This window comes from Pelophylax lessonae (assembly GCF_965119305.1).
Source record: "Pelophylax lessonae genome assembly, chromosome: 1".
NCBI classification, from domain to species: domain Eukaryota; kingdom Metazoa; phylum Chordata; class Amphibia; order Anura; family Ranidae; genus Pelophylax; species Pelophylax lessonae.
In genome coordinates, this window is record NC_138768.1 from 13,256,491 (window position 1) to 13,273,722 (window position 17,232).

At 42.9% G+C, this 17,232-nt stretch overlaps 1 protein-coding gene across 4 annotated transcripts in view; it reads left to right on the plus strand.

Annotated features, from left to right (window-relative positions):
* Window positions 1-15,890, plus strand: part of LOC309555740 (transcription factor COE3-like) — a gene marked incomplete at its 5' end in the record, with an annotated part of 262,839 nt that extends 246,949 nt beyond the window's left edge. For 2 of the 4 annotated variants that reach the window (XM_082257815.1, XM_082257817.1), the window contains 5 exons: window positions 2,187-2,252; window positions 5,641-5,821; window positions 7,217-7,402; window positions 10,652-10,855; window positions 14,534-15,890. In XM_082257815.1, the coding sequence (XP_082113941.1) occupies window positions 2,187-2,252; window positions 5,641-5,821; window positions 7,217-7,402; window positions 10,652-10,855; window positions 14,534-14,565 (669 nt within the window). In that variant the 3' untranslated portion in view covers window positions 14,566-15,890. The remainder of the gene's footprint in view (window positions 1-2,186; window positions 2,253-5,640; window positions 5,822-7,216; window positions 7,403-10,651; window positions 10,856-14,533) is intronic. The other 2 variants (XM_082257816.1, XM_082257818.1) reach the window with 1 other exon arrangement.
* Window positions 15,891-17,232: the final 1,342 nt, after the last annotated feature.

Genomic DNA, 17,232 nt, shown 5'->3' on the forward strand with positions numbered 1-17,232 from the left:
CAATGAGTGCAGAGTTTGAGACTAATCTGATGTTAAAAGGTGAAGAGGAGCAGGGCTGATCCTAGGTCAGAAGGTGAAGGATTTAGGGCTGACTAAGGCCTGAAAAGTTTGTCTCCGATCTGAGGTCTAAAGGTGAAGGATTTGGGGCTGATCCTATTCTGAAGGGTGCAAGGTTTGGGGCCGATCTGGGGATGGATTGGAAGGTGTAAGGTGAACCGTTTGGGGCTGATCCCAGGTCTAAAGGTGCAGGGTTTGGGGCTGATCTTAGTCTGAAGGGTGTGGGGTGTGGGGCTGAACTGGGAATGGAAGGGGAAGGGGCTGATCTGGGGTCTAAAGGTTTATGGTTTGGGGCTGATCTGAGGTCTAAAATGCAGGGTTTGGGGCTGATCCTATTCTGAATGGTGCAAGGTTTGGGGCTAATCTGGGAATGGAAGGTGAAGGGTTTGGGGCTGATCTGAGGTAAGAAGGTAAAGAGTTTGAGGCTGTTTTGAGGTTGTATCAGAGCAGCCCCAAACCATTCACCTTCTGGCCGAAGATCAGCCCTTAACCTCTTCACCTTCCAACATCAGATTAGTCCCAAGCTCTGCATTTATTGAACTAAGATCAGCCCCAGCTCTGCAATTTCTGGGGTTAGTAGGTGAAGGCTTTGGGGCTAATCTGAGGTCTAAAGGCGCAGAGTTCTAGGGCTGATCATAGTTCAATGAGTGCAGAGTTTGAGAATAATCTGATGTTAAAAGGTGAAGAGGAGCAGGGCTGATCCTAGGTCAGAAGGTGAAGGATTTAGGGCTGACTAAGGCCTGAAGAGTTTGTCTCCGATCTGAGGTCTAAAGGTGAAGGATTTGGGGCTGATCTTGGTCTGAAGGGTGCAAGGTTTGGGGCCGATCTGGGGATGGAAGGTGTAAGGTGAACGGTTTGGGGCTGATCCCAGGTCTAAAGGTGCAGGGTTTGGGGCTGATCTTAGTCTGAAGGGTGCAAGGTTTGGGGCTGAACTGGGAATGGAAGGTGAAGGGACTGATCTGGGGTCTAAAACCCTTCACCTTCCATCCTCAAATCAGGCCCAAACCTTGCACCCTTCGTACTAAGATCAGTCCAAAACTCTGCACCTTTAGACTTCAGATCAACCCCTAGATCTTCAGAAACACAGGGCTTTTGAATACCTGCTGCAGGGTTTAAACAAGAGAGCATAGACATGTGGGAGGGCCCCTTCCGCACTCCAACATCCTTCCTCCACTCCACCCCACTTTTAATGACATCAGTAATTTCAGGGAGGTGGGTGGACTGTGGACATACCAGGCTTGGTAATTGGCAGCTTAAGCCTCGTACACACGCAACGAATTTCCGCCGACCGGTCGTCCGTCTTTTGTCCAGAGTGGTGTCTGTTGGTTGGAATGTGCTCTAGACTGCACACGAATTTTCCCGCACGACAGAATTCTACTTCAGAAGTGATGTCATGTGTTGGATTGCTTTCTTTGTGTTCTTTCATCTCTGAGCATGCCTAGCCTTGCTCATAAGATTTTTCCCCATCGAAATCTGTACTAACGAGACGAAAATTGTCAAAAGTTTTGACAGTCGACAAAAATTATATAGCCTGCACACCAGGATTTTTTTTGGCCGAAAAGTCGGAGCTGGTTGTTGGAAGCATCATACTAACAAGCCGAAAATCGGCAGATCGGTCGTCGGACGAAAATTCCTGGCCGAATTTCTACTCGTGTGTACGGGGCTTTAGTGAGCAGCGGGTCCCAGTACAAAAGGCACCACACATGCAGGTGGGTTACTGATACCGGTCCTATATATATTATTTACATATACTGTACATACACCAAATGTGTTACAATGTGATTGAATAAAGATAAATAATTTATTCCCCTCTGACAAATATTCCATTGGATTCAAATTCTGATCACATCTGATTGAAAATATTACACATTGCAATCGCTGAATCACTTTAGATGTACAAATCCCAAAATTCCCTTTGTCCACTCTGATGGCCACACTCATTCAACCGATGCCCACCTTTCAAAAATCATAAAATCATACTGAATCCATCAAGAAAAATGCATATGTTAATCTTATATTTATATCCATCAAAAAAAAAAAAAAAAAAACCTTTTGCTGGTGATCATAACTTTTTTATTCTATTTTTACTCTCTGTCCTAAACACATTGTTTTTTTCTGGTTGTCCCCAGGAAGTCTTGTTAAAGCGAGCAGCGGATCTGGTTGAAGCCTTGTATGGGATGCCGCACAATAACCAGGTAACTCATTGTATAGCCATAACATTTATTATAATAGTCTATAAAGGACCAGAGCAAAGAAACCTGATATTTATAGAGTTCATGTATTTAATATTTATTAATAGTTAAAGAATAAAAAATAAACAAAAGAAAAAAATCAGATGGAAAATAATTGCTAAGGGGAGAAGGGGAAGAAGGTGATAATAATTGGCTGATTAGGGTAAACTAATAATTAATAAGGAATTAAATAGTAACAAATTGTATTAAAAAAAAGAAACAAACTTTTTTCTTTACTTGTCAAGTTGCTTTAACTGACATCATATGCAGATCTGCAGAGGAATAAAATAGAGTAGATACAAAAGTGACAATGGTATTTTGGTTACTATGCACAGTTGCACCACATCCTGTGTGCACCAGTTTTGCATAGTTACATAGTAGTTGAGGTTGAATAAAGACAATAGTCCATCCAGTTCAACCTGTGTAGGTGTGTGTGACCGTAATCATCTCTCATACCCCTGAATGTTCTGATCCTTGAGATGTACGTCTAAGAGTCTTTTGAAAGCCACCATACTTCCCGCAGAAACCACCTCTTGTGGTAGAGAATTCCACAATCTTGTTGCCCTAGCAGTGAAAAACCCCCTGCGTTGCCTGAGGTTAAAACGCTTCTCCTCTAATCGCATTGTATGGCCTCACATCCTCATGCAATCCCTGTGACTGAATAGCTTTTTTTCTATACTGAGATCACCATTGAGATATTTATAAATTGCTATCATGTCCCCTCTCAGACGTCTCTTCTCCAGAGAGAATAAATTAAGCGATTGTAGACACTCTTCATAATTAAGGTCCTCCAATCCTCTAATTAGTTTAGTTGCCCTTCTCTGGACTCTCTCCAGTTTTAGTAAATCCCAAATCACCTTCTTGGTTTTATTGTCAAAGCTTAATTGAGTAAGCTGTAATTAGAAGCTGATTGGCTACCATGCACAGCTGCACCAGATTCTGAGTACGCCAGTTTTAGTAAATCTCCCCCTTTGGATCTCAATCTCCTGTCTGATCAATGTTTATAAACAATGTTACTTTATATCTCTCCATCTGCTGTCTGATTAATGTTTATAAACAATGTTACTTTGTATCTTCCTATCCCCTTTCTGATCAAAGTTTATAAACAATGTTACTATGTGTCTCCATCTCCTGTTTGATCAATGTTTATAAACAATGTTACATTGCATCTGTCTATCTCCTGTCTGATCAATGTTTATAAACAATGTTACTATGTATCTCCATCTCCTGTCTGATCAATGTTTATAAACAATGTTACATTGTATCTGTCTATCTCCTGTCTGATCAATGTTTATAAACAATGTTATTTTGTATCCCTCTATCTCCTTTCTGATCAATGTTTATAAACAATGTTACTATGTATCTCCATCTCCTGACAGATCAATGTTTATAAACAATGGTATTTTGTATCCCTCTATCTCCTTTCTGATCAATGTTTATAAACAATGTTACTATGTATCTCCATCTCCTGACGGATCAATGTTTATAAACAATGTTACTTTGTATCTCTCTATCTCCTGTCTGATCAATGTTTATAAACAATGGTACTTTGTATCTCTCTATCTCCTGTCTGATTGTTTATACACAATGTTACTTTGTTTATAAACAATCAGACAGGAGATAGAGAGATACAATGTAACATTGTTTATAAACATTGATCAGACAGGAGATGGAGATACATAGTAACATTGTTTATAAACATTGATCAGACAGGAGATAGACAGATACAATGTAACATTGTTTATAAACAATGTTATTTTGTATCCCTCTATCTCCTTTCTGATCAATGTTTATAAACAATGTTACTATGTATCTCCATCTCCTGACAGATCAATGTTTATAAACAATGTTATTTTGTATCCCTCTATCTCCTTTCTGATCAATGTTTATAAACAATGTTACTATGTATCTCCATCTCCTGACGGATCAATGTTTATAAACAATGTTACTTTGTATCTCTCTATCTCCTGTCTGATTGTTTATACACAATGTTACTTTGTTTATAAACAATCAGACAGGAGATAGAGAGATACAAAGTAACATTGTTTATAAAGAATCAGACAGGAGATAGAGAGATACAAAATAACATTGTTTATAAATATTGATCAGATAGGAGATAGAGAGATACAATGTTACTTTGTATCTCTCTATCTCTGTCTGAACAATGTTACATTGTATCTGTCTATCTCTTATCTGAACAATGTTTATAAACACCGTGTCTGTTTTATTTTACAGCAGATGCTGTAATAGATGCTGTATTTGAACAGCAACTCCTGGCTGTCATTTTGACAGTGGGCAATAGCCAGCAAGTGCAAGGGTCTGGTGACAGTGGGGGGGGGAGGAGGAGGACAAGGTGCTTTACATACATTCTGTGTACTGTCATAGCATTTTCTTTTGGATGTGTGTAGCATGCCCAGTGCCCACAATCGGTTAAAATTTCAACTGCCCAAAAGGTTGAGCAATGGTCGCAAATCTCTGACTGGGAACATCCGGCCTGATTGTCTCAGCTTCTCTGCCCATTCATGGAAAGCAGCATACCCATCCTCAACTTTTGTTTTTTTGCTACATTTTCATTATTGGCTAACATAGTATTTCACTTTTTTGAATCAATTAGTGGAGCAGTGAGTGGATATCTGTATCCTGACCTTCATGTGAAATGTTTGGAGTACATATTGGGTGGACAGCCCTGCAAAGCCCATTTTCTCAACTTTATATCATGGTGGGAGGTTTTCTTTGAGAATTGGGCAGAACCAGGGGAGGACTGGGCCAGGGGGAAGGGGGGCAATTGCCCCCGGGCCGCTCTGATGCCCCATAAAAAGGCTGCACAGCTTCTGCCCCAGACATGCCTAAAGTATTCCTGGCAAAGAGAAGTAAAAATTCCCCACCGCTGACCTACTAAGTGCGGGATGAAGACAAGGACAGAGCGCAGGCCTCCCCCAGCATGGATGGTGTAAACTGTGTCTGAGCAGAGGCCGGTTCCATGCCCCACTGGAGTCCCTCCTCCTCCGGCCAGCCCTGAGTTCAGCCTGTGAGTAGAGAGTACCTGGAGTGGGGCTTCAGCCTGGAATGGGGGTCAGGAGGAGGCCATGAAGAGGGAGAGTGGGAAGGGGGCTGAGGCCCTGCCCCCTGGGTCGAACGTTGCCAGTCAGCCCCTGGGCAGAACTGATATTGCAGCTTGGAACCTCAGTGTAGCAAAGGCAGAGTATATAGAAAAATGGGAATGCACTGGATCTCTGGCAGGATCAACACATTTTTGGGGGTTTTTTGGCTTAACAAAAAATATCTATAAAGTTTAATACTGATATTTTTTCTTTGTAAAACCCATTTGCCATTTTGACTCTTCTCATCCCAGCAGGATATTATATTAAAAAGAGCCGCAGATATCGCTGAAGCCTTGTACAGTGTCCCTCGCAACTCTAATCAGCTTTCATCGTTAACGACCAATCACCCGCACAGCGGCATGATGGGAGTCAACTCCTTTGGAAGCCAACTAGCCATCAATATCGCAGAGTCTTCGCACTCCTCTGACCAAGGTAACGGCTATGGATTAGTAGTTTGGTAGTATTTGGTGCAGAGGTTTCATATCATCGCTTTACTGAAGTTTAAAGGCTCGTTTATACAGATGACCCCTGACCACCTACCTGAACAAGGAGATGCAGCTGCATGGAGTTGGACAATGCCATGGCAAAATGGCATCTCACATTTGGCACCACCACTGAACGCGACACGTATAGCCTCCCCACCACCTGTCAAAGCCCTATGAAAAGCGGTCCACTGTGGATCATTTTTCTGAGGGGTGGCAATGATAGCTGCATGTGTGAGAAAGCCCTAATGGTAGGGTTAAACTTAAGGGTTAGAGTCAGGTTAAAGCCTTGGACTTGAGTTTGGGGGTCAAGTTGAGGTCTTGGGCTGGAGGTTGGGGGTCAGGTTGAAGCCTTAGACTGTAGATTGGGGGTCAGGTTGAGGTATTGGGCTGAAGGTTGGGAGTCAGGTTGAGGCCTTGGACTGGAGGTCAGGTTGAGGGCTTGAACTGGAGGTTGGGGGTCAAGTTAAGGTCTTGGGCTGAAGGTTGGAGATCAATTAGAGGCCTTGGACTGGAGATTTGAGGGTCAGGTTAAGGCCATGGACTTGAGGTCAGGTTGAGGGTTTGGACTGGAGGTTGGGGGTCAGGTTAAGGTCTTGGGCTGAAGGTTGGAGATCAATTAGAGGCCTTGGACTGGAGATTTGGGGGTCAGGTTAAGGCCATGGACTGGAGGTCAGGTTGAGGGCTTGAACTGGAGGTTGGGGGTCAAGTTAAGGTCTTGGGCTGAAGGTTGGAGATCAATTAGAGGCCTTGGACTGGAGATTTGGGGTCAGGTTAAGGCCATGGACTGGAGGTCAGGTTGAGGGCTTGAACTGGAGGTTGGGGGTCAAGTTAAGATCTTGGGCTGAAGGTTGGAGATCAATTAGAGGCCTTGGACTGGAGATTTGGGGTCAGGTTAAGGCCATGGACTGGAGGTCAGGTTGAGTGTTTGGACTGGAGGTTGGGGGTCAGGTTGAGGCATTGGGCTGCAGGTTGGAGGTCAGGTTGAGGCATTGGACTGGAGGGTGGGGGTCAAGTTGAGGGCTTTGACTGAAGTTTGGGGTCAGGTTGAGGCCTTAAACTGGCATTTAGGGGTCAGGTTGAAACAGTGAACTGTGGGTTAGGGTGAGACCTTGGACTGGAGTTTAGAAGTCAGGTTGAGGCATTGGACTGGAGTTTGGTGGTCAGATTGAGGCCTTGGACTGGAGGTTGGGGTTTTTTAGCCCTCCACATTAATTCCTATATGGTAGTTTTTATTTTAGGCATTGTAGAGTGAAGCAATATCATGGGTAATGTTAAAACAAATAGTCATATATGTGCAATCCCTTCACACCCTGACCTTATTTTTCCATCTCTTCTATCTCAGGTTACTCCAGGAACACGAGCAGTGTCTCTCCGCGGGGCTATGTTCCCAGCTCCACCCCTCAGCAGTCTAATTACAACACCATCACTTCCAGCATGAATGGCTACGCAGGGGCGGGGATGACCAGCCTGGGAGTACCAGCGTCACCAAGCTTCCTTAATGGCTCCACTGCCAACTCTCCATATGCAAGTAAGTGCCCACCCTCCTGTCTTCAGAACTTTAAGGTTCTAGACCAGGGGTCTTCAAACTATGGCCCTCCGGTTGTTCAGGAACTACAATTCCCATCATGCCTAGTCCTGTCTGTGAATGTTAGCTTTACAATGCCTCATGGGATGTGTAGTTCCACAACAGCTGGAGGGCCGTAGTTTGAGGATCCCTGCTCTGGTCTCATATCCTTCTTTACTACTAAGTGATTTGCAACTCTAACCCCTAACCATAACCTCAACCCCTAACCTAACACCTAAACCTTTAACCCTGACTTTTTGAAAAATAACTTGAAGCTAAAGTTTTCTTTTGGATACTCTGAACTTTATCCATGTTCCTTGGCAGAACAATATCTAGCTGGGGGGAATGGCAGGTACTCTGGACTAGAGAATGACTCTTGGGCATGTGTCTTTAATAGTATCATCTTGGTAAATCTGCAGATTTATCACAGATACCAATTTTTGGATTTTCACACATCTCAAAATTACTTTAAACCCCCAGATACGGTAATTACACATTTTCTGAAAGCAGAGACCCTGTAGAATAAAATCTGCTATACATAAAACAAGAACAACCATCAATGGATAGAAGTGGGGCCTTCAACACCATCTATATTCTATCTATCTTCCACATACAGTGGGGATCGAAAGTTTGGGCACCCCAGGTAAAAAATTGTATTAATGTGCATAAAGAAGCCAAGGAAAGATGGAAAAATCTCCAAAAGGCTTTAAATTACAGATTAGACATTCTTATAATATGTCAACAAAAGTTAGATTTTATTTCCATCATTTACACTTTCAAAATAACAGAAAACAAAAAAATGGCGTCTGCAAAAGTTTGGGCCCCCTGCAGACTTAATATCTTGTACTGCCCCCTTTGGCAAGTATCACAGCTTGTAAACGCTTTTAAGGTCTATCCATAGATTTTCAATTATGTTGAGGTCAGGAGATTGTGAAGGCCATGGCAAAAACTTCAGTTTACGCCTCTTAATGTAATCCCCCGTGGATTTCGAGGTGTGTTTAGGATCATTATCCAATTGTAGAAGCCATCCTCTCTTTAACTTCAGCTTTTTCACAGATGGCATCAATTTACCATCCAAAATTTGCTGAAATTTTATTGAATCAATTTTTCCTTCTACTCGTGAGATGTTCCCAGTGCCACTGGCTGCAATACAACCCCAAAGCATGATTGATCCACCCCCATGCTTAACAGTTGGACAGAGATTTTTTTCATTAAATTCTGTGCCCCTTCTTCTCCAAATGTACCTTTTGCTCATTCCGGCCAAAAAGTTAAATTTTAACCTCATCGGTCCACAGAACTTGTTTCCAAAATGCATCAGGCTTTTCTATATGTTCATTTGCAAAGTTCAAATGCTGATTTTTGTGGTGAGAACGTAGAAGAGGTTTTCTTCTGATGACTCTTCCATGAAGACCATATTTGTACAAGTATCTCTTTATAGTGGAATAGTGTACCACAACTCCAGTGTCTGCCAGATCTTTCTGTTGGGATCGTGCAGTCAAACGTGGGTTTTGAATTGTTTTTCTCACAATCCTGCGAGCTGTTCTGTCTGATATTTTTCTTGGTCTTCCAGATCTTGCTTTAACTTCCACTGTTCCTGATGACTTCCATTTCCTAATTACAATCCAAACAGAGGATATTGACATCTGAAAACGCTTTGCTATCTTCTTATAGCCTTATCCAGTTTTGTGAGCGTCAACTATTTTCAGTTTCAGTTTTCTAGACAACTGCTTAGAAGATCCCATGGTGCTGATTGTTGGGGCAAGGTCAGATGAGTCTGGGCATTTAAAACCTTTGAGATTGACATCACCTGGTCTTCCCAGACGATGATTGAGAACAATCCATGACACTGCTGGTCTTCCCAGACGATGATTGAGAACAATCCATGACACTGGCAGGTCTCAGCCTTACAAAGGGGGCAGTGCATGCTATAAATTCTGCAGGATGCCCAAACTTTTGCAGACGCCATTTTTTTGTTTTCTGTAATTTTGAAAGTGTAAATGATGGAAATAAAATCTAACTTTTGTTGACATATTATAAGAAAGTCTAATCTGTAATTTGATGCCTTTTGGAGATTTTTCCATCTTTCCTTGGCTTCTTTATGCACATTAATACAAATTTTTACCTGGGGTGCCCAAACTGTCGATCACCACTGTATGTGGAAGAGTGGAATATAGATAGAAGATAGATAGTGTCGGAGGCCCCACTTCTATCCATTGATGGTTGTTCTTATTTTATATATAGCAGATGGTCTCTTTAATGCCTCTTGTGCACCTGTTCCATGAACTGTATGCACATTAATGCAAATTTTTACCTGGGGTGCCCAAACTTTCGATCACCACTGTATAATGTCAATTTTACCAGCTCTACCCCTTTGAGTTGTCAATAATTCCTACCTTCAGCCATGTGAGACAGAGGATTAACACCTATGCAGAACCAAGGCTGGGGTGTTTCCACAATTTTTACTTTGCTGACCCTGTTCTTGGACAATCAACATCTACCTGTACATATTCCATGGTGATTGGATGAAGGTGTCTGGGCTACCTGTGTGGATATAAATGCCGGGGAATCTTCTTGACACTCATTAGAACTGGAGAAATTGCACAGAGACGCTCCAAGAAATTTTCAACTTTACAGGACAAGTCTCGTTAAATGTGGCTAACTTCTAGGTGTAATAAACCAGTTGGGTGGTCAGGAAAATGGTGGGTGTTACTGGAGTAAGCGGTACGTTGCCATGAAACAGGAACGGAGATGTTGTCGGGATTGCACAGCTTTCTCCATCATTTAATGACACACACATTGAAACTGGAGAAGACCTCTTTCACCCGAAAGAACATTTTAATGTTTTGGTTAACAGGTTGGTCTTGTGCTTTGCAGTCGAGGAGCAGAAGCTCTGGCGATTGAATAATTTTTACCATACGCAGTGTATAGCCCAGGGGTGTCCAAACTACGTCCCTCCAGCTGTTGTGGAACTACACTTCCTACGAGGCATTGTAAATCTCTGACATTCACAGACATGACTAGGAATGATGGGAATTGTAGTTCCTGAACAGCTGAAGGGCCATAGTTTGGACACCCCTGGGCCATAGCTTCATACTTTGTTTTGACTGATGTTAAAAATATTGTGGTAATTCAGACACCGATACGTTTTGCTCTTCTGGTCTATGCACAGTGAATAAGGAAATACTAACTTTCATTTTTGTGTTCTTGTCCTAGTTATGCCCGCGAGTCCCCCACTCGGAGCTTCTTCCATCACTCTCCCGTCCAGCGCCAATTCCGGTACTCCCACTGGCATCTTCTCTTTCTCACCGGTCAATATGATCTCCGCTGTCAAACAGAAGAGCGCCTTTGCCCCCGTGGTGCGACCCCAGAACTCTCCTCCACCCACCTGCACCAGCTCCAGTGCGAACAGTCTACAAGGTACACAAGCCTGACTGCCGTTTTTGGTGGAGGACAGGAAAAATTTCAGCAACGTTGTTGCTGTCGTGTTTTGTGTGCAAATCAGAAGTGAATGCAGGAATGTAACTTGAAGCGCCACTCTGGGCAAGAGGAAAGGCTCTATCCCCCTGATCTTCAGATGTGGGGATGCTGGCATCCAGCGGTAACAATGGTTGTAGATATCAGAGGCGCTGCACTCCCAACCCGACCTGTGTATAGTAAAAGTGTTGGGTGGCCTCAGCCAGTGCTACTTCACAAACCCCACCCCTCTGATGCATTTTGCCCCATCCACCCACCGGGACTTAGTCATAGAGCCTCTATGACTAAGTCCCCCAGTGGGCGGGGTGAAATGTGACAGTGGGGCGTGAATCTTGGAATAGCACTGCCTGAGGCCGCTCAAAACACCTTTACTATACACGGGTCGGGTCAGGGATTCATTTGCTGTGAAAGAATAACTACAGCCAAATGCTCTTTTCTAGTTTTGGATATAGTAGTGAAGGGTTACAACTTCTGTTAGGCATCTATTGGATTCTGGGGAGATTTGCACTCACTTCCTATTGGGTCACTGGGACAGGAAGTGGAGAGACAACAGAGACAAAAACAATACAAGCCTGAAAAAGGTTCTAACCCTTACTACCCCATGAAAAATTTCTGGAGTTCTACTTCAGTCAACCTTTATAAGGGGGGGGGGGGGGGTTGGCCTATTGGAATGACTCATTCTATGGAATAGCTCCATCCAATGGTTTTTCAAGTGTGTATCAAAATTGTTTTTAAAATAGTTTTTTGGTATTTTTGCTCAGTAAAAAGTAAAGTTATTTCATTAACCCATAACTCATATTGTATGTAATGTATCGGTAAATATTGGAGACCAATCAAAGGTTTTCTATATGTATTATGGTGTCTGCAGTGCTGTATTTTGGCCTAGGCTGACAAGGCCAAGGCCTAGGGCAGCACTTTGCAGGGAGGCAGCAAAAACAGCTGCCCCCCCCCCTCCACCTGAGACACTATTGGCCACTGGTTGCTAGAGCTGCCTCTCTCACCCCCATCCTCTCTTTCTCACCCCCCCTTCTCTCTCACCCCCCTCTCTCTCTCTCTCTCTCATCCTCTCATTCCCCCTCTCTCTCTCTCATCCCCTCTCTCTCTCACCCCCCTCTCTCTCTCTCTCTCATCCTCTCATCCCCCCTCTCTCACCCCCCCTCACCCCCCCTCTATCTCTCTCACCCCCCTTTCTTACTCTCTCTCTCTCTCTCACCCCCCCTCTCTCTCATCCCCCCTCTCTCTCACCCTCCCTCTCTCCCCCCCCTCTCTCCCTCCCTCACCCACCCACCCCTCTCTCTCATCCCCCCTTAGTCTTGCCTAGGGCAGCACAAAATCAAAATACACCACTGGTCTGGAAGCAAGATCTGTGCACTTCTAGTTCCAGGTCTGGCAATCTTATTATATTTAGTAGACTGTGTAATGAGGTATTAAAATACCCTCTTGAAGGGTGAGAACATTCACAACTCCAAGTTGGCTAGAGACAGAGTCATGGACTATGGTAAAAAGATTCCTCCTTGAGAATCCCCAAAGAGTGTAGGAAACCAACTGTAAAATCCAACTTGGGTGGAGAAAGAGCTAGAAACTATGGCAGAGCGATTCCACTACTAGAAACTCCAAAGAGAGAAGCCATCCATACACTCCCAGTTTGGTTGAGACAGAGCCAGTCACTATGGTAGAGAGATTCCAGCACTAGAAACCCCAAAAAGTATAAGAAACTAACTGTAGACTCAAAGTTGAGTGGAGACAGAGCCAGGAATTATTCCACCACTAGAAACGCCAAAGAGAGAAGCCAACCATAGACTCTATGTTGGGTGGAAACAGAGCCATTGAAGCGGAGTTCCGGACTCAGCAACGTTTTTTAAATAAAAATACCACCGGAACAGTCAGGGCTAGTGCATTTCAGAATGGATAGCCTCTGAACTGTCCCAGGTTGCACTTACCTTTTAGAAGAAATACTTACCTTGAAAATGTCTTGTCCAGCGCTGCCATCTTAGGTGTGGGCAGCTGAAGCCAGGGCGTCCTCTTCGGGGGCCTCTTTGGTCCCAGAATGCCCTGCACCGGCCCCGCTTGTCAGTTCCGGTGCAGGCCCATCATCCCTGCACAGCTTCTGTGGTTCTCAATGTAATTTTCACTAACAGATAGGAACTAATAGGTCTTGCTTTGGATTCTGATATAATTTGTGGGTTTCTGCTGAGATCTCCTTGGTATGGTTCCTGGCCCTGCTCCTGCCCATCCTTAAGTGTTTGGTGTCCCCATTCAATTTATTTTATTCAAGTCCTCCTGCTGCTTTCTCTGTATATAAAGGTACAAAAAATTGTGGATTTACCAGGAAATCTCCACCACTTCATAACTACATTATCTTTTGTTTTCTGCATGGAATGGGTGAAGGTCTCCTTAAATAAGGACTCACGGGTCCAAAATTTCTTCAAGGTTGGGGAATCCTTTATTCAAATCTTTCTCAGAGTACTCAACTATCTATAGTAAAATGTTTTAAATATACCCAGTGATACCAAGCTAGATTATTAATCAATGACCCTCCCATTGACATCTTACCATCCATTTAACCGTAATATGTTTTGTAATCTATTGACTCTATTTCTTAGCTACTAGACTGACCGCCAGCCATTCAGGTGGTTGTAACGATTCACCCCTTGATCTAGTGCTGCCAGCTAATCACCATGTTGTACTAACAAGATGTACATTGTTATTATTATGTTGTTTTATTGGCCAAATGTTGCAGCCACTCTTATTGTCAATTGTATTCTCGCATTAAAAATACTTTTTAAAAAAAGATACATAAATTAAAAATCCAGAAGGGAGAATGGTTACAGAAGGAGCATTAATGCGGGAACACAAGCCTAGAGCTAGAGAAATATAGAAAATAAATGTTAGGTTTTAGGTCTCTGACAATAAGCAAAACCTGAATATTCATATTAATTTTGGTTGAAGTGACCAAGTATATACCAGCCCAGAGGAGGACTGGGTCAGGGGGCAGGGGGGCAATTGCCCCCCGGGTCGCTCTGTGGCAGAAGTGATGCAGCCTTTTTACGGAGCCTCAGACATGCCTAAAGGATTCCTGGTGAAGAGAATTAAAAAGTCCCCAACGCTGACCTACTTAGTGTGGGATGAAGGCAAGGACAGAGCGCAGGCCTCCCCCCAGCATGGATGGTGTAAACTGTGTCTGAGCAGAGGCCAGTTCCATTCCCCACTGGAGACTCTTCTCCCCCAGGCAGCCCCAACCGAGCTGTCCCAGCTCCCCCCAACTGCCCCCTGCTGACCAGGTTGGTAACCCGGATTCGGCCGGTGAGTAGAGAGTACCTGGAGCGGAGCTTCAGCCTGGAATGGGGGTCAGAAAGAGGCCGGGAAGAGGGAGAGTGGGAGGAGGGCCGAGTCACTGCACCATGGGCCTTTGGTTTGTACTTGCCCCCTGTGCCGAAAGTTGCCAGTCAGCCCCTGTACCAGCCTATCAGAATCCATCTATCATTTTGAACTGCTTTCCTCTGGTGAAAGGTGACATTTAGCTGGTTGGCTTAGGATACTTTTCTTATTGCATGAACCCAGATGTATTTTTCATAATGCCACATGCATTTACACATAACTAATTCTTCTTTTCCTCCTTAGCCATGACTGGTTTGATAGTTCCACCAATGTAGAATGAGTGAATTGAGACTCCATAGAAAACCTCTGCATCCCACAACTTCCTTCAAGAACAAAAACCTGCTGATCGGAACCTGATGGCATCAAGGAAACGACTGAATAAAGCAATGACTGGTCTTATTTTCTGAAGGGTTCTCAGTGTAACACGGAGTGATCCATTAGACATGGAAGATACCACTTACGCATAATCCCCTTTACTTTTTGAGGAAGGAGCATTAGGTAGAAGAGGACAACAGGTGCCTTTTCATTCCTTCTCTTAAGGACACACAAACTTGTAGGACCAAACTTTTTTCATGTATCGTACAGTGGACCATTTCCTACCAAACACAGCGAACTGGAAGCATCCCTTATTACATCGTTTATATGTCAACATGCACTGAGAATTCATTCCCATTTGATGAACTAGATTGAGTGAGATCTTAGAAAAAAGGGCCTGAGACTTGTGTCGGAGGGGGTGGTGTGTCCATAAAAAAAACAAAAAAACACAAAGGGGATGTCTGGAATGATGCACAAAGAGGAAAACGCCTCTAGGACTTTCTCAAAAATGTTCTTCCCACTGGTGACCCCTTCCAGACACGAGCTTCGAACTCCACTGAAAACTTTCATGGTGAAGGGTAGAAAACGGATTGTTTTGTACTGCACTTTCTATGAGTTTTTTTTTTTTTGGACATTTTAAATGTTACTCAAAGTTGTTTTTTTTTTTATTTCTTCATTTTGTTTTTTTATATAAGTTATATGAAAATATGCTTTCGATGTCTGAGTGCTGGAACATCTGATAGGTTGGTTAACGGTTGAGATTTGTTCAATTACTCAACGTGGCCAAGACTATAAAAATTGCTTTCTTTTGACTTTTGTAACGCGCAAGATGAAGATTGTAGCATCCGCCAGGGCCAAGTGCATTGATTCTTTACATATTATTGGAGAATATTTTTTATTTTTTTTTACCTAGTTACCGTCCTTTCCCTCTCATCCTCCGTCATACTCTCCCATAACCGGAGTGTGAGCTTGTGGTGGTCCTGACCCTGAGGCCTTAGGTATAAGATAAGGGGCCCTAGGTTAGAGGCAACAATGTTGTGTGATATTAGGTACAGAAGGTGACAAGTGATAGACTCCTTCAGTGTTGATGTCATAATATTATTTATATCATATATTTATTCTTCAAGCATTAGACAGTTTTTTGGAAGGTTGAAGTTCAAGAGATTTCCCGTATGGAATCTATGTGTGCTTGTGTGTTCTTGACCCCTCATTTCCACTGTCTTGTGCTCACCGATTGTGTCCCTCACTCTGATCCAGAGAACCAATGTTCTCCTGATCAGGAACAGTTTACCGTATTTTCCGGCGTATAAGATGACTGGGTGTATAAGACGACTGGGCGTATAAAACGACTGGGTGTATAAGACGACCCCCCTTATTTTCAAGTTAAAACATAGGTTTTGGGCTATACTCGTCGTATAAGACTACCCCCCTTCCGAAGCAAGGCAACACCATTGAAAAACATCAGATTTCTCATAGATCTCCAAGGTACCCTAGTACTGCAATACATTTAATCTCTCATAATATCTCCAAGGTACCCTAAGTATTACCGGTAGATGTAATCTCTCAAGGCGCTGGCTGTGCAGGAATCCTGTACCGGTATACCGTATGTACCGTAGCTTCGGCTACATACAGTGTACCGCGCTGAGCCAATCACAGTGAGCGATGTATTCTATTATTGAATGCAAAGCCTGCTCGGATTGGCAGAGTCAGAGAGGCGGGCTGATGTTACTCCGCCAATCCAAGCAGGCTTTGCATTCAATAATAGAATACATCGCTCTCCCTGATTGGCTCAGCGCGGTACACTGTATGTAGCCGAAGCTACGGTACATACGGTACACCGGTACAGGATTCCCACACAGCCAGCGTCTTGAGAGATTACATCTACCGGTAATACTTATACTTAGGTTACCTTGGAGATATTATACTCAGCGTATAAGACGACCCCCAATTTCTGGGGGATTTTTTTGAGGTTCAAAAGTAGTCTTATACGCCAGAAAATACAGTACTTTTTTGACATTTACCTATTTTTTGACCAAAGTCTGTTTACCGCAAAAAAATTTGTATCCATATTCCAAATATTTTACAGTAAGGTGGAAAACTTACATTTACATCCTGGTATGTTTTGACCCCATAAGGATTTTCTAAAGACTGTGTCTTCCATAATTATTGTTGATGCCCGTTAAATCCCATTTTTGCCGATTTGCCCCAAAAATTGCACACAAAATTCAAAAATACATTCTGAGAATATTTCAGCTTTTTTTTTAAGAATCCATTCACATATAATGTTGGTTTCGTTTTTGTGAATACCTTGTAAAAAAAAAAAAAAAAAAAAAGAGGGCATGGCCAGGGCTCAACATATTCTGACACCAAGCTTAGTAAAATTGGCTCTTGGGTGTGGATTTGGGATTTTTTTTTCTTATTTTGTTTTGTTAAGGAGAACTGCAGCTTGGTTAAAAATTGATATAACATATATAATTGCTATAAAGCCATTTTGTAAGTTAATGTGATTAAAAAAAAAAAAATACCTTTCCATTTCAATCTAGTCTCACAATGTTTTTGTATATATAGAATATGAAATATGGAAAACTCGTACGAAATGTTTTTATATGAAAAAAAAAAAAAATCAA